Source organism: Glandiceps talaboti (genome assembly GCF_964340395.1).
Source record: "Glandiceps talaboti chromosome 2 unlocalized genomic scaffold, keGlaTala1.1 keGlaTala1_2_unloc_1, whole genome shotgun sequence".
NCBI classification, from domain to species: domain Eukaryota; kingdom Metazoa; phylum Hemichordata; class Enteropneusta; family Spengelidae; genus Glandiceps; species Glandiceps talaboti.
In genome coordinates, this window is record NW_027554289.1 from 213,356 (window position 1) to 240,372 (window position 27,017).

General features: G+C 35.4%; 3 protein-coding genes across 3 annotated transcripts; 2 read left to right on the plus strand and 1 right to left on the minus strand.

Annotated features, from left to right (window-relative positions):
• The first annotated feature begins 1,389 nt into the window (after window positions 1-1,389).
• On the plus strand, window positions 1,390-6,679 carry LOC144453256 (uncharacterized). The gene is made up of 5 exons (XM_078144529.1): window positions 1,390-1,567; window positions 2,686-2,755; window positions 4,771-4,836; window positions 5,565-5,689; window positions 6,162-6,679. Exons 1-5 carry the CDS (start codon window positions 1,477-1,479, stop codon window positions 6,293-6,295), a joined length of 486 nt encoding a protein of 161 aa, XP_078000655.1. The 5' UTR covers window positions 1,390-1,476; the 3' UTR covers window positions 6,296-6,679.
• A 3,243-nt stretch (window positions 6,680-9,922) lies between these two features.
• LOC144453252 (acyl-coenzyme A thioesterase 1-like) lies at window positions 9,923-17,570 on the minus strand. Its single transcript, XM_078144525.1, has 9 exons — window positions 17,439-17,570; window positions 15,659-15,888; window positions 13,922-14,179; window positions 13,341-13,510; window positions 12,862-12,978; window positions 12,310-12,395; window positions 11,835-11,925; window positions 11,204-11,405; window positions 9,923-10,534 (listed from the first exon to the last, which is right to left on the minus strand). Exons 1-9 carry the CDS (start codon window positions 17,525-17,527, stop codon window positions 10,416-10,418), a joined length of 1,362 nt encoding a protein of 453 aa, XP_078000651.1. The 5' UTR covers window positions 17,528-17,570; the 3' UTR covers window positions 9,923-10,415.
• Window positions 17,571-18,030: 460 nt separating this feature from the next.
• On the plus strand, window positions 18,031-26,687 carry LOC144453262 (inosine-uridine preferring nucleoside hydrolase-like). The gene is made up of 6 exons (XM_078144535.1): window positions 18,031-18,064; window positions 19,064-19,288; window positions 20,762-21,056; window positions 22,220-22,356; window positions 23,007-23,102; window positions 26,436-26,687. The coding sequence occupies exons 2-6, from the start codon at window positions 19,100-19,102 to the stop codon at window positions 26,685-26,687; spliced, it is 969 nt and encodes a 322-aa protein (XP_078000661.1). The 5' UTR covers window positions 18,031-18,064; window positions 19,064-19,099.
• The last annotated feature ends 330 nt before the right edge of the window (window positions 26,688-27,017 follow it).

Here is a 27,017-nt window from a genome sequence, read left to right on the forward strand (position 1 = left end):
ACTAAACAAGCAATGATGTATTTCCGGCATGATTGTGCTTTGAAATCATCAAATAATATAGTAATTTCAGAACAGCATTACATTTTAGCTAGGAATCTTGTATGTTATCACAGTAAAATTAACATTATACTCGGCTGTTTAGACTATCACTACGATTTACACGTATATGGGCATACATTGCTTGGATGACGGACTGGGTTTACTAAGCAAATCTTGAATTGTATCAAATATGTAATGATGGTCGATTTATCTGTTACACTTACAAGAACGTTCTTCTGTTCTGTCGACGTGATCAATAATTCGTTTGTTTTGCATATATTTTAGTCGAGATATCATTTGACAAATAATTACTTACAATACTCAAGATGAAACAAGACACCAAAACGTGCATACAATATAATATTGATCGAGGCTTTTAAATTGATTATATATCATCCTGTAATCGTTTGGATGGCGAGAGTTTAATCGTGTTGACATCCGACTTGCAATATTGGTTGATGGATATATATATAACATATCAGTATATTCATCCATATATACACAGTTTACTGCTATGACATGAATTAAGTATAACTGTGGAGTATGACTTTAATAATAACAATAATACTTGCGTTGAAAAAATATATATGTTGAAAAAATATATGTACAAAACATCGTCACAAAATGTACCCCTCGCTGACCCAATTTCTGGATTCAATGTATGTTTTTTTTTCCTTTTAAATTGCCAAATTAATTTAGGAGAATGTACAACAGTAACTCTTACGTGATCTTCCACATATTTTGCAGTATCATCAATAAATGATCGAATGAATGACCTGTCATTTAATAGCTATATTTCGCTTAACGTGTAATATTATCATATTTTGCAGTAGAGCAACCAGGTAAACAAAGTGTTTAGATGTACACAGAAAGAAAAAAACACACGTTATATTCGACCTTGAAATAAGTGGAGAAATACCATGAAAACAGTTTAGCAATATAGACAAATTATTAGTATTTTTAAGATATATTGTAATATATTGTGAGTCAGTTCGTCTCGTGTGTGACGAAGCTTCAAAAATGGACTCCTTGATATCATACCAGTTATCTATATTCAAAGCAATACTGTAATATTAATATTCACCTAAGCAGTTTTAAATATATTTTACCTATTATCGTGTCAAATCGTCTCTGAGGTCAGACACGAATCTACGCTTGAGGGCGCTTTATCAGTCGGTTGTGTGCATGAAGTCATCTTGTGTGCAAACCTATCTGTATATTGTAGCCAATATACAACGTATGACTATTTGATTATTTTTAATTTGATAGTGTATTTTGCTGCGTTTCCACCTGCCGATTCCGTACAGTGTCAGGAGTTATTTTGCGTCATCACTCTGTCTACTTGTGATTAAGTCGTGAATTGATTCTTTCAACTCAAAGCGTTATAAACAGACTACACAGCAGCTAGCGTTGCGACTGTAGCTTTCGTGAGCTACTATGGCGGAGAGCAAATTGATCGCAGTCAGAAACTGTCTGTGGAAATACCTAACTGCTGTAGTGCGTATATGGGGATTGCTCACCGCTGTATGTAAGTACATTTTACATTTGATATTATCTTGCATGTAATATTCGTTGCTATAGTGTGTGAGTTTTAAAATAACCGTTTGATATTCAGTCACGTCTGCGTTGACCCTTTAATTAATTCAGCTAAGCTAGATTTATGACATAGGGCTACGAGCGACAATAGCATTGAATAATCCAGATTTGGCATATAATACAACGTGGCGCTTCTAATGAATCATACATCAATTTGATGACGTTTGATTGCAAATCTCATCATTCCAGCATTATTTACATTATATCATATAAAGTTGTATTTAAATGATGCAGTGAAGGGAATGCGTGTTGCTATTTTAGTAACCGCGTGACCCGTGCAAATATAATATTATTGCTCTCATACAATATTTAAATTCTGACCTTCGATATTGCATCCAAATACCGACAGTAGGACATGCTGGTATGAAAATGTCAATATTACATATTGCCTCGTGACAGTAGACTGTCTGTGTTGTGTTTTGTTGGAGTACATCCGCAGGCCTACATATGTGAGACGTAAATCTAGCCGTAGCAATTTGCTCGATAACGTTTTATCGCTCTAGGGAAGCAAGGGAACTAATTTTGTATGTTGTCTAAATGATAATTACATCTTCTATTTCCATAAATACTAATGCTTTTCCCGATTGAGTCACGAATTCAATTATAAAATGGTATAAGAAATGTATATATATATATATATATATATATATATATATATATATATATATATATATATATATATATATATATATATATTGAAATAAAAGATGTAATATATATATATTATAATCTTTTGTCGAGTTTATAGAGAAAATTTACCCAACCAATTTTATGCGAGAGACAGATATTTTTGTTTTTGCCGAGGGCAGGAAATTACAAATAAGACATTTTTCAATCAAAACGTGTTCAATATATTGATGTATTTTAATACATTCTGAAATACATACACTTTATCGTATGCAACATATGAAAAAGAGAGAAAGATGGGGAACGGAGACAGAGGCCGACAGATGTCTTTTGACATTGCATATTGGAGTACATAAATGTAGTTCATAAATAACTCAAAGGAACGATGGATAAACATTGTTCGATCCCTCCCTACTCTTTTAGGTCTGCTTGCCACAGGGATTACGTCACTAAGAGACAGTCCCCTCGCTATATGGATAGGCATTTATTACTTGTAAGTAATAAAAATTTTACTATTTTTTTTATATACCTTTCAAGTGTTTTAAATAAACCTTTGAGCTTATACGATGAACTTGGTTGTCAGTGTGAATGTTCATTTCTATGGTTTCCAATGCATATCTTTCTGTGCTTCTCATTGGTTTTGTCACTGCCCCCACCCCACCCCTCGCACCTTTTTTTTTTACAGCATCGCGTTAACATTGGAACGGTTTGACTAGCGTACATGGTTCCTTGTTGTGCTAAACCATTGAAAGGTCACTTGGAAATAGATCATGAAATAAATCTTCGCTGGGTATTATTTTATGAATTCAACTTAATTTGCGGATGTCATTTTGAAAAAAAAATGTAATTGTCTCTATGTAATTGGTAACACTTTCAATTTCCGTTTTGTACAAATTGTTCTTTGTCATACCTGTCAACTCTTAAATGCCTCATTACATATTTACATAAATGATGAACAACAGAAGGGGAAAAATTGGTCTCATTGTCAAGCAAGAAATAAAGCATCGGAAACAGATCAATTAGGGACAGGATTATTGTGCATCGGTGATAATACGTTTAACACTCTGGCCTCCTTCTACTGTTAGTAGAACCGCTCTTGCCACTCTTGTCCTCATAGAAAGAGAAACCTAGAGATCTACCGATACACAGATGGGGAGGGGGGGGGGTCAATAAGATACTCACACCAGTCAATCGATGTATGATTTACAAGAGATCTTAGCAAAGATTTCACTATTTTTTTTAGCAACGTAAACATTTCAAGCTTTTCAAAACTTACATTATCTGAAATTTAGTAAGTACTTTAACCCGCCTGGTATAGGTTGACATTGTACATTAAAGAAGAATGCGCATCTGAAATACAAATATTTTGGACTCTTCTGTTCAAGACACCACCAACTAATTCGCAGTTAAAATCAAGAAAAAGCAATTAGGACTCACATTTCAAATTATCGAAATGTTAGACAAAATTTTATAAACAATCTATCCATTTTAGAATCCGTGGCAATCGGCTGCCGAATATCGTATTACACACAAACAGGGGAAATGACTTGAATATAACAGTCTGTGAACCTTTAATTTCTTTTATTATTCCAAAGGGACGGGGAACAGCCTTTCGTATTTCAAAGTTTAATAGGAGAGATTTTAAGAATGTTCGTGTTCAGAGACAATAGTCACCGATACGGGGTACATATTACCTTAAACGCTAATATAGTAATAACGTGCATGTTAAGGTAACCCTATTTTTTATGTTAATTTCTCATTACCTTCTCATAGCAACTATGGGTCGGTCGGTCGATTAAAAAAAGTAAAAAAAATGTCATTTTCTTCACAATTCTTTGCCTCTCCTTTTCCTCCTCTCTATCTTCTTTTTATTGCATTCCTGGTAACAAGCCCTTTCGCAGCTTCTCTACACAATTGGCATGTTCTCAGCCCCGTACTTGAATAATTTCCGTCATGAAAGAAATACTCTGTTTGTGCACAAGTGTCGTCGCCGTCTCCATGACTATAGATGACGTCGACATTTCAGGCACTTGTTTATTCTTGCCAGAGAGGGCGCTAAGGGCGGACGAAATTTTTTTATTTTTTATTTTGATGTCGGAGCTGAAAGTTTGGGTCGGTCGCGTAATGAGAAACAGAGATGAAAAATAGGGTCACCCTGAGGTCGAATTGATAGTTATTAATGACATTTGTGGGAACTACATTGTAACAACGATGCAGTTCAATGAGATGGAATTTATCCGTACAATACAAACTTTTGTAACTTTATGAGAGCTTTATATTGGATGTGGTGTCTAGACATTATATTGACAACATGATTTGCATAATGGTAATTCATATGCAAAGCATAATTATCATTGTTATGTGCGTTTAATATATCCTCGCAGTGATTGGCTACCATGCACATATGAAACAAAAATGTTACTTGACCTCAAAAAAAGTCACAAATTCAATAAACAACATGATATTACTTCATTGTTTCTTACATTTTCTTCTTTCTTGATATTGCAGGGTTGTTGGAGTTCTTGTCGCCTGTTTAGAGCTAACATTCGTTATTAGGAAATGCAAGTGTTGTGGGTGAGTAATGAAAGTCTCATTAATGATGCCATTGTTAGTACTGAATATATTGTTGACGTTGTTATACATACTGTATCACAACCAGTCACTGATTTGCGCGAAGGAAGGTTGTTTCACTCGCCACGTAATTGTTTGATTGTATGCAAATACATAGTAATTCCCGAAGGAATAAAAGGTTTCCAAAAGCAAAGACAAAATGAGAGGTTATACAACATGGGTAAGTAAGGTAAAAATTACAAATGAATAAATAAATTATGTACCATCACTGATAACGTAACAAAACGTAACGTAACGTAACATAATTTTACGCAATCTATTGACCCCATACAAAAGATATTGAATTACAACGTCAGTTGAAGGCACAACATGAAGAATCTACTTACATACGGTATTCAAAATTTACCTCCCATACAAGGACAGATAGTAAATATACAACTCCCCTTCCCTCATTCCACCCTTGTAGATACATTCAAAACGTAACCCTAGGGAAAAATGTAAGAATAAAAATTAGATATTATAGGTGTTGGATACCGGAAGAGTTATTGAATATGAAGTAAAGTTGCTTTCAAAATTTTGACACATGTCACGTGGTGTGCGTACCTTCACCTCACACACAGTGTCATCAGTCTGAAAGTGTGTAACCATGGTAACAGCGACGTCATATGAAGAATATTGTAGATGTATAACTCAAATTCTCTATTTTTTTACCTTTTGTACCTTTTTAATAGGGATGATAATTCCTGCTGGAAGGCTATAGTCTGGTTTGATAATTGGAAGAAGTCAATTTTATATATTTTGATAGCCATCGTATGCTTCATATTTCCATTTGGTACAACCCTAGGTATTTTATCAGGTAAACTATAATAGATCAGTTTTCTCCCTTTTGCATTTTTGTTAGGGTCAATTTGTTCGTTTTATGTATGTATGTATGTATGGATGGATGTATGTATGTATGTATGTATGTATGTATGTATGTATGTATGTATGTATGTAATAATAAATACTATGTAATTTATGTATGTATGTATGTATGTATGTATGTATGTATGTATGTATGTATGTATGTATGTATGTATGTCTGTCTGTCTGTCTGTCTGTCTGTCTGTCTGTCTGTCTGTCTGTCTGTCTGTCTGTCTGTCAAGCAATAAGCCAATAAGAAACTACACTGCCACGGAAAAAATATCTCACTATTGTTGTCAGATGAGATAAATTTGTTATTGTGTTAAAGAAAAATAGGCAAGAAAAAATCTACAATTTATATGACGTCACATGTAATGGAGAAAATACATAAATAGATTCATTGCATATATATTCTTGTTCTATAGGTTGTATGTTATTGGTTGCTGCTTTTCTGTATTCCATCAAAACATGTAAGCCCCAAGAAGAGGAGGGTGAACGTCAACAATTAACAGACGATAATAAAGAGACATTGAGAAGTCTACCGCCTGAATCAGATTAACGTCAGAGTAAAGGAAACTGGGATTTATTCGCATGGACAACTCTACTCTCTGAACTGTTACAACTCAGTAAACATCCCGCGACAACAAAACTCATTGAAACGAACATCAGCGTAATATAGGGAGACCGTGCTGTATGCTGATTATACCTCTGTACCGTAGGCTTTGTCGTGGTGTCTTCCTCTTCGAACAGTATCAATTCAGTTGATTTGTTTTGGTGTCGTTATTACGTTTTAAAGTGATTTAGAAAATTCTATTTAGTCGCATTGTGAATCGTGTTCTGTTTGTGGAACGAGTTTTATGATTAGTTCACACACAGTGTTGTAACGGTTCAACGAGAAGAATTGTACGTAAGACTACTTAAAACGATATGTAGTGGACTTATTGCAGCATGTGTATGATTACTGGTATTACTAGTAGGATGAAAATAATGCACAATCAGCACATCTAGTCTTTATTGCATGCTTGAGCTCGAGTGTTCTAGTGGAACGAAACACTAAGAATTAGCAGAAATTGACTAATTTTGTACACAATATTTGTTTAACTCTGATGTTTGTATAAGTCGTTTACTTTATTTATTTGATATATATTTATTTATTTATGATGATTTCGAAAATGTATTAGTTGCGTTATCATTTTCCATTAAATCTAAATAATTTATTATCATGACCTCGAATGTCTAAATACACGCCAAGAAAGCTCAGATTCACATGTTTATTTTATCTTCTATATGGTTGTATCTGACCACTAGAGGATTTGACATTTTGTAACCTCAACTTTATCTTACTTTCATAAAATACTTCAGAACTTTACGCAAAAACAATCAATTCACTTTATATGACCGGCATATTTATCTTCTGTGGCAGATTCTTCGTTTTAATGTCATAAATTATTACATATGTAATTGACACACACACACACACACGCACGCGCGCGTGCACGCGCGCGCATACACGCATACTTACATACATATATACATACATACATACATACATACGTACACACATACATACATACATACATACATACATACATACATTATACATACATACATTATGAGGAAAGTAGGGTTTTATCAGCAGTTTTTATACAGAAATCGCCACAGGCGCTTTCAACAAGACTTGTAAGTTAACCCACTTGCACGCACGCACACACACACACACACACACATACACATACATACATACATACATACATACATACAGTTATGTATTGGAAATGATTATTTTATCTGAAATGCTGCATGATGTACTTATAAAATCAATGGGTATAACCTAAATGGCTATTTATGGAAGAAAAGTCGTAGTGTTAGTAGTAGTAGTTTAGCCAGGTGTTCAAGGCGAGAAAGATAGTCTAAATAGAATAGTATTTTTTGAAAATATTTTGCTGTTCTTGAGATTGACATGTTTATATATTTTTGAAAATTTGTCATGCACATGCGCGATCGTCGAGTGCTTCCAAATGCTGCAATTTGTTATTGCCCAGGGACTTGCGGTTTTAAGTATCTAGACCCACAGTGCATATCCAAACCACTGACAAACGTGATTTACTTGACTTTAAGTAGTGTGACCACAAGTCCCTGGGCTATAAATTTTATGACAGTACATATATCAAACTGGCAGTGCAAGTGTTAAAATAAACATTTTTAGTTGAAATTGAAGACGCGTCACCAACAAACTGTTCTTCTATCTTCTCAACTTCGAATTTGATGCGCAAACAAAAACAATCAGAAGTATAAGTTATTGTGAACTGTTTACGTAATATTGAATCTAAATTTGATGTGTTGATTGTAAAAGAAATGTAAGTACTACTGTTTACCAAGCCAATATAGTGTCAACATATATTTTTGTTGAAGGTAATAGAAGTAGTGGAATTAATGAAGAGATGAAGGAATCATTGATTTAATATATTAAATGATGATAAGTGATAACTTTGACGTCCTGACAGTGATTAGTATGAATGGTTCACCAGAGGAGACTGTTATGAATTTCTCTGTGAGGCGGATGAATGGTAAAATAAAAACACTTAATATTTGGTTTATATCCGAATTTCAGTTTTATTAGAATAAACTGTTCCAAATGTCTACGACATATTGACTGGAAAAATATTTACGTATATCCAATCTGGATTAAAATAATTACTTAGGGAGGGGGGGGGGATGGGTGACTGGACACCTACTAGCTTTTCATTAGCTATCTTCCAGCACCCAGTCTCATTTGTCATTTTCATTATTTTCATTTAATTTTTATTTATTAATTTGTGTTATTGCGAATAAAGAACTTATATGTAATATATGTAGACTATAACATACAAAATAAAAAAAACTGTACTCACCTGAACTAGACACACACATGAAAAAAAATCTACTAACCCACCTATTTTAAAATTGAGTTTAATGGGAACCACACAATTTTTTTGTTAGGCCTTTAAACTGTAAACATATCATGTCACAGTTTTATAAAGTCCATGCAATAACACAATTGCTTGAACATACGTATGTAAACAAGATTAAACAAATATTGAAAAGTAAAATATATAAACAACTTTCAAGTAATTACAATGATTTAATTGGTGTAGTAATAACAGTAATCCTTTCTGGTAAACTGTTCCAAATGTTTACAACATGTTGACTGAAAAAAATATTTAGGTATATCAAATCTGGATCTGTACTTTAAATCATTTCAATCTATGTCCCCTTGTTGTCGAAGTAGATACTTTGAAAAATACAACTGGATCAAGGAGAATATGTAAATGGAAAAGTTTATACACTTCCTGCAAATCAGCTCTAATTCATCTAGTTTCTAAAGTTGCCAGTTTCAATATGCGTAACTGTCCTCATAATTCAAGCCACCAAGCTGCAGAATCATTCTGGTGAACCGACGCTGCACTTTTTCCAAAAATGCAATATCCCGTATATATGTGGGGAAGACACTGGGGAAGCATAGTCAAAATGCAATATCCCGTATATATGTGGGAAGACACTGGGGAAGCATAGTCAAGGTTTGGACTTACTAGTGCTTTAAAAGATAAAAAACAACCAGAGTATTCACAGTAACTGAAATAATTCATGGTTGGCGTACATTTTTGAATAGCAATCAGCAACATCAAACAATACAGGAAATCAAATAAACCAGAAGCATCATACATAATATGCAAATGATATGCAAATAAAGAAGCCAGAATTTATAATATTGTGATTAAAATGCAAAATTATACAACAGTCTACAGGTTTATAGTCTACAGGATGCCCATAAGTACATTTATACAGATATAAAGCAATTGTACAGTTCACACATTTTAATGTGCCATCAATATACAGAAAAAACATGATTTTACATCATTTATGAAATTGCTGTAAAAATTACCCTTAATATTGAAATAAAAATTGCAAACATATGTTTTTTAATTGCTCAGATGATGGGGAACACAATGAGATATATTGGCAAAAATTAATATGAATTTCACACGAAACCATACTTTCACAGGGAACCACCAATTATGCAAATTAAACTAAAAAAACTATGGTATAAACAAATTTTGTGTTGGTGAGGAGAATTATTAACTTGGTATATACCATGATAATCGTTTATTCTTGAACGATGTCTACGTGTTAACCATATAAACCCCAAATGAAGCTTTGAAAAGCATGTAGTGAACTGTAAGTTCACGTAATGCGTTCGATCCCATAACGAAGGTGAAAAAAAAAGGTTTCAGTTTGAGTGAGCATGAAATGGTGACATGGGTGCACCGATGTGGTCTATTTGTAATTATCGCTTCACCCTAGACTGTAAGATACGTCGTAACGTTTTGCCCTCACCCACTCTTCCAATTCAATGTAATACTACTAAATACAAATATTTGGTCATCATGCCAAAGTTAATCTTCACAGTACATTTCAGTATTTATTTCCCTGTGTAAGTAAACCATTATGGAAAATTAGTACTCTTGCAAAAAAAACCCAACCACATTGTTGGAAATATCCGTTTATAATATCACACTACATTACCTTGAAAACAAATGTTTCCAGGTGTTAAGTAACACAATTAAATTTCACACTAGCTGTACAGTGTTTAGGGCAAAACTTTGCCACCTTTCATAATTGATGAAGCGTGTTTCATATTATCAGAGTTTACTGTTCTCACTTTGTAAATGTTGATGAAACCACTGTAATATCTCTTTCCAGCATTCTTGTTGAGCAGTGGCATGTGGTTTGGCTTTTCCTCCCCATGCTAAAGTCATGCCTGTGAAATGGGACAAGGTGACAATATGAGATATTATGACAGAACCCCATAATTCACAAGTGCAAATGTGGCATACTTGGGGTGTTTGTATGAGTGCTTACAGTGTTCTCTGCAGAGAAAATACTGCAAGCATGAGTGCAATTATCTGTGAGTACCCATACTAGAACTTGCGCAGCATGGGGTTCTGTTATTCTTACATTTTATTTTGTCTGAAAAAGCAAATTTCTGTAAGAAATTAGAATGATCCTGTCCAATCACAAACCTTCATTTGCATATCATTTGCATGCATGTACTAGTATATGATAATGTTTTATGCATTGCACTGCAGTGAAAATACCACGAGTACATGTGCACACCCGTTCCAGTAATCACTGGTAAATAATTATGTATAAATAATGATGTAACAATGTCAACCAAGATCATATTCTGTTCCTTGACACAAAACCCAATACAAGGCTTTACATTTGATATCATGACAATAACAAAGTCTGCACCATATGTAGCTTTAATATTAGGAGACTGGTGCAAATAAAAATGGAACCAAAAGCTATAACAAGTAGTTGCTTAGTATAGTCAAATCAGAGAGCCAATGATCATAATCTGGCAAAACCAAACATACCCAAACTATAAATTACAAAGTAATGTGTATGCTGGCAAAACCAAACTTACCCAGATTGTGATACGATGATTTACAAAAAGGTGTGCATGCTGGTTCAATCAGGTGACCAACATCTGGGTAACTGAGTAACTTGTAATTAGTTTTGTTGTACGATTTAAGTCTTTTCACAGTTTCTTGGGCATAAAATGAACTCTTCCAATTCAAGTCATCTTCACCAACCATCAGTAGCAATTGTGCTTTCACATTTTTAAACTGAAAGAGATAAAAAAATGTCATGTGGTAACAAAACTAACAATAACCTTTTTTTGTATTTATAGAGAGATTACATTGTTCTTTAACTTATAGAAATGCCACAGGATGTGATGGTTTTTTGAATTGTGGTAATGTGTCACCTACAGGGTTACAGACAAAAACTACATCTACTATAGGTACATGAACATTTCATCACTTCTCTCCTCCAGCCTTCTCACCATAAATATTTAAATCAAAATTCTTATTTTGCTGTAATTTCACAAACAACTTTATTTGGCCTGAAATCACAAACATAATTATCAAAAGTTGTGAATTAAATTCTCAGTTACAATAAGATTATAATTTTGTCAATATTGTCATTTAGAATTTGTAAGGTAAGAAAGGGGCAAAATTTACGAATGGAAATTTGAGATTAAATAGTAAACTTACATCAAAGATGGCTTTTTCATTCGGTTCATCTAACAATTCCATAAATGCATAAGAGTTGTGATCTCTAGAAACAAATCTCTCCACTGAATAGCTAGGGAAAGAAATACCATTTCAGAAATAGTTACCAACACATCATTAAGTCTGAAATTAGACTTGACAGGTGCATGCCATGATTATCATGCAAACTATCATTAACACAAACAGCATAAATTGTCTGTGAAATATCTAAAGATAACACAATGCCACAAAATGTGAAGTAGGTTGCTGTAAATTAAATATATATGTTGGTTATCATGTTGTTTAATGTCATGAACAATTTTTTTTTGATTACTGACACTGTGATGACAAAGTTTGGCAGTGAAAAGTTCTAAAGTATATTGATAAAAAAAAGATGTGGGTACAACCAAATTTCACAGTCCTTCTTACAGTTTAGAATATGCGTTATAACACAGGTATGCAAATTGGGAGTGCTCACTCTGTAAAAGGAAGCAACTGGCCCCTAAACATCCTTGCAATGTATGTATGCATATGAGAGCCATTAAGGCTTGCAACTGCTTTAACCTGGTGATGAAAAAATACGAAAACATGACATTTTTGTAAAGTGAGGAGGAGCAGAATACTTACTGTACATGAAGATTTCATAAAACAAGAATTTTTGTATAAGGTGAATATTTATCATTTCTCGATCTTCAACTACTTTTGCTGGATTTATATCATGAGTACTATATGCTTGTGTTTAAATATATATTTCAACTTCAAATGATAAACAAATTAAAGTTATAATTTAAGTAGTAATTTAAGAAGTAAAATAAATGATGAAAAATAGTTACATTTGTATAAAGAAATGGAATACATTACATACATTATATAAATGTTAGGATACATGATAAGTGGGATTTGAAAATGGTTTGTAAAATTAGATAAAGTTACTCAGTAAAAAAATAGAAGTTTCAGCAACTGATTCTATTTTCATATGTTAGTGACGGACATTATTATCATGACTATTAAACAGGACACGTTGGATTACCTGGTCTGGAAAATAAACAGCCATTGCAAGTGCTAGTTCTGCTCCCATTGATATTCCTATTGTTCCTACACCACCTGGCTTTATATAATCTTGTCTTTGGAACCAGTTCAGGGACTCCTTAGATAGGAGAAATGGGTCAATTGAACTACGTGTGTGATGGCTTGTGATCTATGATATTTCAATTGATCATTGACATTTGTTAAGACAAAGTGAATCATCATCATCATCATCATCATCATCATCATCATCATCACCACCATCATCACCATCATCATCATCATCACCATCATCATCATCATCATCATCATCACCTGTCATTGAACTAAAAATATAACTTGCGAAATCAAACTGGGAAGTTTCTTCAAATTAATCATTCTCTTTTATAGTCCATGTTAAAAGTAAAAGAAGAATTACAGAAATAAACTTCAAGTCATGTCTCTTAGCTTCTATCTGATAAAGGGTAAAAAATAGTTGATTACCTCAAAATAATCAAAATCAAAATCTCGATAAGTCTTTGGCAGATCATCATATCCACAGAATGCTAATGCTATCACAGCATAGCCATGATTTGCCAGCATGGCCGCTCTCATTTCCATTAGTCCACCAGCAGTACCATATAAATCCACTATACCAGGAAATGGACCAGTACCTGGAGAAAAAAGGACAAGGAAACGAAGTGATTTTCATCCTTAACTTTTATATCTTTTTACGTGGTACAACCAACCAACTTTCTTTGAAATGAACATGCCAATACAATCCTCTTAGCTTTAGACTATGTCAATCAAGTAACAAGTACTTTCATTTATAGGAGTGAATGTACAGATGTTGATATGCAGCAATGTAGAAATTCAACATTTTTATGCTATCGTTGTAAAACACCAGCACCATCAAATAGCTCAAAGTTTTGATATTTGCTTGAAATCAAATACAACCCATTGTACCAATTGTACCCCATCTAGATAAAAGTCAAAGCCATTGTCATTCTGTTGACTTGGACCTCATGAAGATGAAAGTCAAAGCTTCGATTATGTACATGTACTGGTTTGAAGTGTTAGCTTACCTTTAGGTTTAAAGACAGTACCTCTGACTCTACCTTCTCTCACAGCTATCCTTTCAATGTGTTTATCCATGTAATGGCGTTCAATGACTGTGGTACTGATTGGTGATATGTCTTCAAACTCTGGTGTGTCAAGGTGGCCTGGATAGACTGAGAATTCCATGATAGATGGTTTCGTCACATCTGCTTTTGTAAACCTTAAACCTGACCTTTGACCTGGTGACTGCAACTTACTCCAGAATAAACCCATTGGTTCTATTCCTGTAATATGTGGGTGTTGTGAAAACATTTTTGCAAACATTTCTAGACATACAAAAGAGTCATTTTTGATTTGATAAAATTTCACCAATTTTAACCTTGTACCTTCTATCCAAATATAGTCACTTGTTCAATACCGGGGTGGGGGGGGGGGGTGGGGGGGTGGGGGGGTGTACTCCCACGTATTGGGTATACGTATACGTGCCGCCCTTTGGGGTAGGGTTTTTCGCTCTTTGGTCTAACATGGGTACTGTCTTTTGAGAGCTCATGAGTCTAAAATGGGGTCCACATTTCACAATATTATATTTTGTTTGGTCTAAAATGGGGTCCTGGAAGGAGCTACTTAATAAATTCTCGACGAGTTCAGGATTTTCCCCTGCTAATTCACTGGTTAAGATAGCATGCACACACCCTGAAACGCTTGGTTCTAGATATCGCCCCATAATGCATTGTTACGTTAACTGCGCATGCGCAAAAGTTGAACGGTCTAAAACGGGGTATTGGTTTTGGGTCAAAATTGGTCCCCATATATATAGGAATGAAGTATGACAACATTATACAGTTGATATCAAGAAATTAGCAAGTTTAGCGTGTGTGTGTGTGTGTGTGTGTGTGTGTGTGTGTGTGTGTGTGTGTGTGTGTGTGTGTGTGTGTGTGTGTACCTGTGTGATGTATTAACTATATATTTTATTACCCTTTGTATGACAGTATGATTGTCGTATTAGACTAAATCTCCTTTCTACCAGGGGGCATTAGTTTGCACAAAAAAATTACAAGTTGGGAAAAACAGGACAAAGTAACAAGATATAATAAGTGAGAATGAATGATCATAGATATCGGGGTTCATAGAAGACCTTGGATCAGCCAACCAAAAAGCTGAGGATGTATTGATGTTGGATCTAAATCATACAAATTCACTTCTCTTTTTAGATTATGATGCAGACAAGCATTGTTTGTATTTAATGCAAAGCATCATTATCTTTAATGAATTTATGACCATTCAAAACTACATTTTATAATTCTATTCATGTATTTGATGTATGCATGACTAGCTTAAATAGATTGATTTTGAGGTGACGGGGGGGGGGAGCTATTAGACTATACTGTCCTTTGGGGTGCGTTTTCTTGCCCTTTGGTCTAAAATTGTGTGGTTTTTTCGAGTTGAAGTCTATATGGGTCCACTATACATTATTTGGTCTAAAATTTGCTCCATTTTCCTTCACTAAATCATAACTGTGCTATTAATTGCCTCAAAATGTTGCCTCCTGAGGGAAAAAACACAAGCATAAAAAATACATTTTGCCATCCACAATTTTCTTAATATGGAACAAATATTTTGGTCTAAAATTTGATCTTCTATAATGGTCTAAAATGGGGTATTGGTTTTTGGGTAAAATGGGTCTAAAAAAGGGTCTGGGGCTGGCAGTATTGGTTACACACCCCTACAAGAGCTGGCCAGTGGTACCACACTCATAGACTGACCTTGATAAGAACCACCAATACATGGTTGTGTTGTGACATCCACTTGTCCATCGATACTTGCAGTGTAGTGACCATGAGCTTCAAATTGCTGCTTTTTCTCATTCTTCACAAGTGATCGTATAGTTACTGGAGTTAATGGTGGTAGATCAGACACACAAACAGATACTCTTTGATCAGCAAGGGTAATTCTTGGATTGACTGTTATGGATGCAGTTATCTTACTCAGATTCCTACAAAATGGAACAACGACAGATCAACCTCATGATGCACAAATGTGACATACTTGAGGTATTACTATTTGCATGAGTGCTTGCAGTGTTCTCTGTGGCAGTTACTCTCATGAACAAAAGGAGTGAAACTCTGCATGCATGAGTGCAAATATATAATTACAACATAATGTACGCTTACCTGAAACAGCAAATGTTCATATAAATCTTATAGCAATCACAAGTTCATTTATAAGAAATGATCAGACACTTATTTGCATATTATTTACATACAGGTTTGCAATAATGTTTACAGAATTGTACTGCAGTGCAAATACCACTTGTTCACACATCTGTGCATGCAATCACAATGTGTAATAATATGATGTTCAGATGGATAGGGTGTTCTGTAATTATATTATTATTTATTTATTACCTGTTTGTCACAGCATTCTTAGGTAAATGGGTAAAGTTAGAATGGAAAATTGCAAAGCTAGTCCAGTCCATCTCATGATAACAAGACAATCCCATCATGATGGGGCTTCACAATGGATTGTGGGGCATACAGAAACTGTTTGCACTCACGTTGGGGTGTGTTAACTGTGCTGTATTTTCGCTCCCTATCTTTCACAAAAGTGCAGCCATTGACACCTCCATCACACCCCACCATCCATTGTGAAGCCATGGGGTTCTGTCATAATTCTCTTTTCAAATTTATCTACCAAGACAGTGGTGAAGTATATGAAATTTCGAAACAGTCCTGGGATTAAAAATTAATGAGGTGGAGCCAGAGATAAATTTTAATCCCTGGATTGTTTGATAGTTAGCATTCACACTCCACCATGATAACACTCACTAAGAGAGATCTTGACCTACTATCTACTCTAAAGTTCTCTCCTGAGTCTGTTACTTGTATATATGCTATATGTGACAATTGTCCCTGTTTCAGTTGGTGGGTAAATCTTGTGGTATCACTGGTGCTACTAATCTCTAACACCTCCTATTTCCTTTGTCTACACTACATGTTAATCAAACATCACTACCTGGAGATCTAAATCTCAAAGTTCCATTTATATTATAATATCATACACCCACATTTCCTGTGTCAATGGCTTACAGACTTATTTTGTTTCTAGTTTAATACTGATAGGTCAGTGACAGTGTTAATCAACTTGGGTGGATACTAAATCTTATTATCGCATTAAGTACACATGACTTGGAAGTTGGTTTAATCTTTATCAATATACTGGCGATGTACATGTTGTCAAAAGGAATATTTTGTCCTCGACTGATGCTTGTTGTATTCAAAGAACAATTGCCAGGAATCCTGTTGTTGACCTCGTAATAATAATTAACGACATTGAATTGGCCCCTTTCTGTATCACCAATCTAGATATTCAGTCTATATTCAATACACACTTTACGGCCATGATGAAACAGACGAAACGAAACTTACAGCTATTAGTGTAGCCAGCTAGCTGCGGTGACAAATTGACATACGTTAATACTACATACCCAGCTACAAACACACGTGACCCCCCCCCCCCTCGAGTTATTTTTGAAAGCAGTCTTACCTGACAAAGTTACTCGTCTGTGATATCGGGTAAAGCGTTCTCGCAGTTACCACTGCTACCGTACTTAATGAACGGTACTGCCTCCACATTGTACGTTGAATGTTGAGGTCAATTTAGAGGATCAATCATAATGGACGCCATCGTACTACAGGCCGCCCTAGTTCACTTTTTACAAATCAGCTCTAGCCAGCTACAGGGGAGGGCCATATTTTAGAAAATGGGATTGGGGAGGGTCGGAGATTACTACATATTTATGTTGTGTACTGAGATACCCTGAGGGATAATGATATAAATATACGTGTTTCAATCATAGTCTAAATAAACATGTAGAAATAAAACAAAAATTGTACGAAAATTTGTGTATGCTTTTAAAATTAACAATATATGAGAACATTCAAATGGTTTAGTATATAGTTTACGTAGAAAGCTTTCTATACCATGTTTCGTGATTAAAGTATGAAAATATTGCATGGGGGAGCCGGGGGGGGGGGGGCATTTTGGGAAAACCCGGACCCATGTCTAACTCCAAAACACCGCCCCCACAGCCCACAGTCCAAATGAGCGCTCCCTTAGACTTGACTGGCGTGGGAGGCATGCTGTATGCTGTTAGACTTGTATGGGAAAATGTACGTTGACATAATATGTCTCTGGACTCTAACTAAGGACCAACGAGGTCACGCACCTAGCCTCGTCTTGTCTGACGGGCTTGTTTGGTACGGTAGATGAGAGGCATTTTCTCGTCAATATTCCATCTATAGTATTATTTGATTGAAGTACATAGACTGAGTTCTTGTTTTGTCATAGTTAGTGTTACTAAAGATCATGTTGTGATTGTATACTTTTATCATGGGGTTCTACTTCCATGGTTACGGAGAATTTGGTTGGAGAATTATTATGAAGAAATTCGTTTATATTGTTTCGGATTGATCTATTACTCTGTAGTAGAGGATCTTTGCATACATTGAACTTTGACTAACATTGTTTGTTCTGCTAGCAGTTTACACATGATATCTTTCTTCCCAACACACGTATCTATTCCAAGATCTTTCAAAGCCGGGGTTGAACTTTCTCATATTATAGTAGAGACCACTATTGTATTATTTCATACATGTAGATGTAAATACTTCTTATTTCCAGAAAAGTGTGACCATTTGTTTAAATTTAAGTTTAATGTTTTCTAACTTTATACATGATTTACTTGCAATAATTTCAATGTATTCTATAAGAAGAAACGAAGCAGCTTGTTGCATCAGTATTTTATGGCCTATTTTAATTTCGGTTGTTTGTGAGTGACCACTTTCATTCTCTTCCATTTCCAGTCTGAAGGATACTGTAAATAATTTTATTTATCAAAGGTCCTGCTTGTGCATCTTACAATCAGTGACATTGTAATATTTTTCTAATCTGACCATAGAGGGCATCATTTGGGGTCAAATTCCAAAAAAACAAGGTCAGCTGGGTCATCAGAAACATACAACTATATCTGGCTGTCCTCAGTTACTTGAAAACTGTTGTATGGTAGATACCTGAAAAGGTATTTGAATTCTATATTTACCTTGTGTGGAGTTGATGTTTACTGAGCCACATCTATTAATGATCATATTAATGTCTTTTGTATCTTCTAGTGTTTGTGATTTGTGAGGAGAGAAAAACTTACACAAATGTCAGACAAGACTTTGATGATCATTGATTGTGATGCAGGCATTGATGATGCCCAAGCCATCATGATGGCATTATCCCAACCTAACGTTGAGATACTAGCCATAACCTGTGTAGCAGGTAACGTCAGTGTCAACCAAGTCGTTCTCAATGTGTTGAGAATACTCAAAGTCTGTGGTAAACTGGGTCAAGTGAGTCTATCTTGGTTTATAATTAAGCAATAAACCACCCCCTGGGGATGGTATACCAAGAGGTTTTGACCAGTGAACGAAATATATGCACGAGCGATAGCGAGTGCATATATTGAGTTCACTGGTCAAAACCGAGTGGTATACCTTCCCCAGGGAGTGGTTTATCGCTATTATATTATACCAGTATATTGAAAATATCGGAAACAAGATAAGAACTAACGTTTTCTCGTTTCATATGCGCCTCTGTCTAATTTGCATAACAATACGCTGCTTTTCAAGACAGCTGATCTTGGCCTCAATGTGAACGTCGTGCAGCGACTGGATTTATTTATCTGCTCGTCGTTTCTAGGGATAATCTGTTCATTGATCGGCTCATTAAAAGTGCACAGTGATGAATAAACAACCTGTTTGACTCAAGGTATAAACTTGAAGTGGTTTATTGAATACAGCGTGCTTCGATCGTTCCCGGCCGAATTGGCGACTCAGTGAAATGATAGACAGGTTGATATTTACAATGTATTTATATTACTGGAAGTTACATCAGTAGATTTTCGGGTTTGAGGATTTCCCTCTCGGATTGATGACTGATAATCTAGGACAGGATCCCAGACAAATTTCTATTTAGATTAATGGTAAGTCGGCCAGTGTAACCTCTTTCACTTGCTTCATTTTTATGACAGGACAGGACAGCTCACCAATGTTTCCACTCCAGCCGCGCCGAGGCTGGGACGTGCATGCCTAGCGCCTTGACCTTAGTACATGTAGTAGGCGATGATTTGAACAAATACGCGATGACTGGGTTGCTTTCGAAATTTCCTTCATAATTTCTCATAAAATATTGTCTCATTGAGAGAAAATCCTCCTCTGACAATTCGAAGAGTTCACTATCAGTATCACGGCGGACTACAACTCAACGCTCGTGCAGACGAACAAAATTTGGACGCGTGCCAGCAGTGCATTATCGTACCAGCAGTGCATTATCACTCGTTTTAGACGCGCTAGTTCGATGTCTAGACCAATCAGATCCCTCGATTTCCACCATCAATATACTGGTATAATATAATAATGTATACAGGTAGTCCTTCTTTCTCAGCATTTCATGATATTTGTAGGTAGCATTCATGAAGTTGTTTTACATGCATATGTGGTATATTGCTTCTTGTACTAGGTATGCCAACTTTGTATGGCATCCACAGCAACAATTACTTATTTCCTCAGTTCTGTGAAGGGTATGGCACTTTTCCAACATTTAAGTCTTCAAAGTGGATAACCAGAATGTAGGGTTCTCAGTCCATACGGCAGTTATTTAAACCAAGGTGTATCAATCCCATATTTTCAGGTGGAATGTAATACCATAATAAGACCAACAGAATTCAAAGTATACTAGCTGTCTCTTTTTGTGTTTTGAGTATTCAAATAACGCAATAGTGTGAACCCATGAGTATGTGATTTGAATTCATCTTCTGTTTTCAGGTTCCAGTCTACAAAGGTGCTGAATCGGCGATTTTGACCAGAGAAGAGATGCGCTCAACTCATTTCCATGGTATGGATGGCCTTGGTGATGTTGCCGATGACAATGCTTCAGATGAAAGTCACGTATCTCCTGGCAATGCAGTATTGAAGATGGTGGAACTAGTTCAGAAATATCCTAACAAAATCACAATTGCTGCATTAGGTCCATTGACAAACTTAGCCCTAGCAGCTAGACTAGATCCTGAGTTTGCCAACAATGTAAAAGATATCAGTATAATGGGAGGAAATATTGAAGGTAATAATTTGAATTATGAATGATGTTTGTGTACTCACTATTTTTGTTCTTGGTTTGATATTTGTCAATTCACTGTTTTTGTTATTAGGGCAGTAAATAGGTAAAATTAAAATCCGATGTGTATTTGGGCGATTTCAATTTAGCTCTTGTTTCAATGTTTATTGTTGTTTGTTCTTTTGTGAGTGCCTGATACCTACATCTAACACAATACTATAGGTGTTCTCGAGCCACACAAGATTGTTGAGTGAATTAACTCAATGAATGAGAACGTGTAATGGACCAAAACATACCAGTACAGTACTGCAGAATGCTCTGTTCGAAAAGAGCTCAAGCACAGACAACGATGTTATCGTTATTGTTTGTTGGTTCTCTTTCTTTCAATTCCGAACGTTGAGAGTTATATAGTAAGACAGATTCTGGTTTGCTACTCGTAAGGATGAGATTTGGTCCAAGTAAACCTATGGCATTTTGTCAGTTATAGGTATCTGGCGCTCACAATAGAACAAACAACAATAAACGTATGAGTTGAAAAGAAATCGCACCGAGTACACAACATCAGATTTTAATCAGATTGATTGAGATATAATCTGACTTTTATCTAGACAAAAGTTACTGCATGTACCAGTACTAAGTAGCATTCAAATGAACTGACTCACCCAATCATAAACTTTGATAAAGTTCAGATGTTAAATGATAGCATTAAATTTAGTAAATTTTCCTATTCTGTGATACCATAATAGCTGCAATTGTACTGAGGAACAGATATATCCTCAAAGGGAGGTCTGACTATTCAGTAGCATAGTTTTAAATTCCCTCTGGTGATCATGAGAATATCTGGGCCCAGTAATATCTAAATAATTGAGTTGCCAGTCTTTTTTTTCCCCTTGGGCCTGTTTGAATGATCTTTTTTGTTATGATAGTGGATCAGTCATGAGATGTAGATGTGCTCTGGTAGGCACAGAGTTTAGAAAATAATACCAATGATCACAGAAATGACTTCTCAGTGTTACTGCTATTGTTTCAAAACAGATAACAGGGTAAATCTTGCAATTTTTGACATAACTGCAACCTTTTTTACATATCCATTACATATCTGTTTCTGTAAAATTTCACAATACGAATATGCTTTAATAGATCTTTTTGTTTGTGTTTTTGTTTTTTAGGTCGAGGAAACGTACGTGTATGTGCTGAATTTAACTTTTATATAGACTCAGAGGCAGCCCACGTAGTTCTAAATGATTTTACCTGTCCAGTGTATGTATTGAGTTGGGAAACCACTTGTAATTATCCACTTGATTGGGTGAGTCCATTTATGATTTTCAGTCAAAGATAGCCACCAGTGAAAGATTTTGTCTTTTGATAAGTCAATTATGACATCATTTTTAGCCACCAATGGGCTAGAACTGGAAGTGGCAGTACGAATGAACCAAGTGTGCGTGTCCATCTATCTATACACTAAGCCATATCTTTGAAACCCACGACTCAAATTTCAAGCAAACTTGGTGCAAATGTCAGACACTATAGGGTTAAGGACATATGTATAACACTTATTCTTTATTTCACTACCTTGAACAGTATATGATATGAAAGGTGCATTTCGTAAAAAAGCAAGGCTTTTATGATAGTGCCAACTATATTTTAACTCCCCTTTGATGGACTTACAATTTACATAGGCTATGCTGTATAAGTCAATATTAAAGTTGATTACTTAACTAGTAATTTTGACGAACCATTAGAGGAGTCAAAGTTGATATCCCCATCACACACTACTTTTTACAATCACCTGCTGCTAAAGATATCACCAATATCACAAATTAATATATAATTCAGTGTGTTCAAGGATTGCCCTACTACTCATACAATAAAATGAATAATTACTTGATCTATCCCCACATAGACATCACTACTGTTGTACTCGGTATCACTGAAATCTATGTTTGCATGTGACAGGAATGGTTCAAAAAGTGGATGGAAACACCAACAGAAAAGGGTGTCTTTATGAAGAAAATATGTCAATTTGGGATGAAGTACTATGAAACTGAAAGAGTAAGTGACTTTGCACATAGACAGTCTATGCTTTGCACTACTACTACTATGTCTTCAAGTCATTTTTCATCATATTATTGTGTCCTGCTCAAATCTGTTCACATTCATACTCACACTGCGGCATTGGCTTTGCAGACTTCTAGAGTTACAATGAAATTCAAATGACCAGCGTGAAATGAATAGACACAACTGTGATTTTCAAGATAAACTCAATATTGATAAGACCCCTGTATATAAACAATTACACTGTTTGGAAAGTTCAATTCAACCAATCAACACCAAGTGTGGTATCTGATAACAGGAGGTTGTAAAATAGATTTCTTGTGTTCAATCTCAGTCTAAGGTTCAATCCATTGTATTGCAACATTTTCTATAAAAATAGTGTGCTTCGTAACAGTCAGTCTAGATATTGGTGGCTTGTATTTTACGACCGTTGATTGTTTGAATTGAACTTTTTAAAGAGTGTAATTGTTTATATACAGGGGTCTTATCAATTATCTTGAAAATCAAAGTTGTGTTTATTCCTTTCACACTGGTCATGTGAATTTCATTGTAGGTTGTTTTGAAGTAAATTGTTCAAGATGAATGACAAGTAAAAATTAAGAGAATAAATGTAAATAATAAATAATAGACAAATATGTAACAAGTGTATCTAGCAAACAAAAGTTTACCAGATTTGTATGTTGGGGGCGCACCTTCTCATGATGTAGAATAGGTGTTACACTGTACACTGTACCTCTTTACATTGAAGCTCGGGAAACCCAATGCATGGTGAATACAGGACATGTTTTTTGTGTGCATGTGCTATGGCATACATCTTGGAGGGCTAAATAATTCAACCAAATAGACTGGTGATACACTGGTTGCAGTGATAGGATTTAACATGATTTCATATTTTATTTTTTTTTTGTATCAAAATTTTTAATGAAGTGATTTCAGAACTTGGTGTCTGAATCATACACTCCTTGCAATAACACAATCATGATAGCAGAAATACACATTCTACTAAATTATGTAGTGTTTTTTTTAAAAGACTAATGGGAAGAAACACCAGTACTTCTGCTTAAGTATAAATGCCACCCTGTATTTAGGTTTGGAACAGAGAGACATACTCAGAGACTGTTTTAGAGATTTTAAGTTTCCGAATTTCTCACCAATGTCTCTTTTTCTGTTACTGCATTCTCATTAAAAGTATTTTTTTTACACTTTGTTTGCATCTCTAGTATAAGTGAAAAGAGAAATATCCATGGAAATTATGCAACTACTTATGTTGATGTAAATTACTAGTAAATCCCCTGACAACTGAGTGTTTCACTCTGCATGGTTTGAAATATATGTACTATTTTACAAGGTTATTACTCAATATCAGGGCTCGAAATAGAATGTTTTTTCCATGTGCACAGTGTGCACCTTCACTTTGAAATATACCTGCACACAGTGTGCACACTATATCTCAGTTACACTTTGTCCATTATGTATGGAAGTTCATCATCATTATCATCCTAGGTTGTCTCTTGTAGTTGTGGTCTAGGTCCATATGACCTTGTTTTAGGTCGTCTGGATTTACCATCGTTTAACCACAGTTCAATTGCATTGTCTGGATCAAATGTCTCTGTGGTGTCATTACTCAGATTGACTGTCATCAATGATGTTAGAGTTTCTGGTTTTAGACAACTTCTCCAGTCATTCTTAATGGCTGACATAAGGGAAAAACCCCTTTCACATACTGATGTGCTGCATGGAATCAGCAGTACAATTTTCCATTGCTTCTATCAGAGCACCAGTAATAGACTGAGCATCAGCTTTAATAAGTGGTTTGAATGTGACAAACGTATATGTAGGTCTTCCATTCTTGATGTAATTAACATATACTATCTCTTCATCAATAACACTAGTGTCAGTACTTCCATCTGACAATATGGCAAAAAACTCAGAATCATTTATTTCTTTTACTAGTTCTAACCGTTTACTTTCATAAATGTAATCGATGAAACACCTTGCCTGCTTATCACTGGTATAAGTTTCAGTGATGGGTACTTTATTAATGGCCACTAACAACTGAATTTATCCAGGGAAATCGGTGAATGGACGACCAGCTTTCGCCAAGTAGAATGCAATACGAAACAAAACTCTCATCTGCTCAATTTCTGTTCTCTCCATGCGGATTATACATTGTTCAATTGGTCGATCATTTGGTGTACTTTCCATTGCTTGCTTCGAAGCCGTAGCTTGTACATGGTTATCCGTTATTTCATGACTTGTTATTATGTGCAAACGAAACGATCTGCAGCCTGGACTACGAAACTTGTTTGGCTTCGCATTTTTATCAAACTGTTGACAAACGCTGCAAAACATACATTTTTTTTTCTTCATCTAAAACTAGCTATGGTTTATCTTTTTGCCAAGATTTTTTGAAACCGATAGACCTTTTTTTTCTTTAGTGGTTGTTGTCCAGTGTCATCATATATTTTATCACTCACGTTACCACTTTCTTGCGATGTCGACGGCTGTACTCGTCGTAGAAATCACTTCATTATTACTACTAGTACCTGTACTTGAACCGCCTTTTTCGGGACACTTCCTCGATCGAATTTCGTCAGACGATCGCATGATGCCAAGGTCGAGAAGGGTCCGCTGTTTTGACATCATCAAAGTTTGTAAAATTCCCAAAAATAAACACATTTACATGTGACCGCTTGACGTATTTTTGACGAAAGAACACAAAGAGAATACATTTAGCCGATCGCTAGATCGTGGGGGGTCCTATCAGTGATTGGTCAAGTATGTGTAATGTATAACGTATACGCACGAGTCGATCAAGTGCACCGACCGAAAATTGCCGATTTAATACATGTATCTCGCATTTTACGTTATTTCAAGTCTTGAGAGGTAATGAGGTTGTATGCGGTTTTTTACTTCCGCATTTACGACAAGGCGATCGATCGACCAATATCGATATAATCATTTTATTACTATCAAAATCCAAAGTTTGTTCATCTAAAGCACTTATTTAGAGATATTTGTAGTCAATCCGAAGAAATGTATGAGGTTTTTTCCACGATAGCCAACATGCACGTGGTGCACCTTTGTTTTGAAATCTAGCTGCACTGGGCAAAATTAACGTGCATAGTAGCACGGTGCACCCGGGTATTTCGAGCCCTGAATATCAGCACTTTGTTTGTTGTATTGTCATGAGTGCTATTTCTACATCTTGACATAAGTCGTAAGATGAGTGTCAAATTGCAGAAATGGCACGGCTGGTGATAGGGTGAATGAAGAGGTCATATCGAGCAAGTTTTATTACATGATTAACTTAATTTCTTAATATTACAGGCCCAGAATGAAGTTGATTGTACAAATGGATGGGTAGCATGTGACCCTGTAGCCATGGCAGTGGCTATTGACAAACAAGTGGTCACCAAGATGAAGCAGCACTACGCAACAGTGGAGTTGACTGGGGAATATAGTAGAGGCATGATGGTTGTTGATTGGTGTGATCTCTTAAAGAAGACAAAAACAGTCAATATTGTCACTGATATCGACGTCAAATTGTTACAAAAAATGATGGAATTATCTCTGCAATGAAATTAAATATCTCATAACTCGACAGTTATTGACATCCAATAAATAATTATAACAAATTATTTTGGTCACCATGATCAATTCAAATTATGATAAAGTACTTGTAGTTCAAAAAAGATATCCACACAAATTTCCTAAGAATACACCACAGCATTTTTACAGACAATGTTATTCACTTAGCAAAATAGTGTCCAATACAAAGCAGGACCTTTTAACTTGTCACCTTGAAATCTTCCATGTTATTTATGACTCCTCAAAGCAAGTATGATCTGTAGCCAATCCCTCCCATGGCATCCCTCCCCCCTCCACCACAAGCAAGGGAGTAGGAACCTT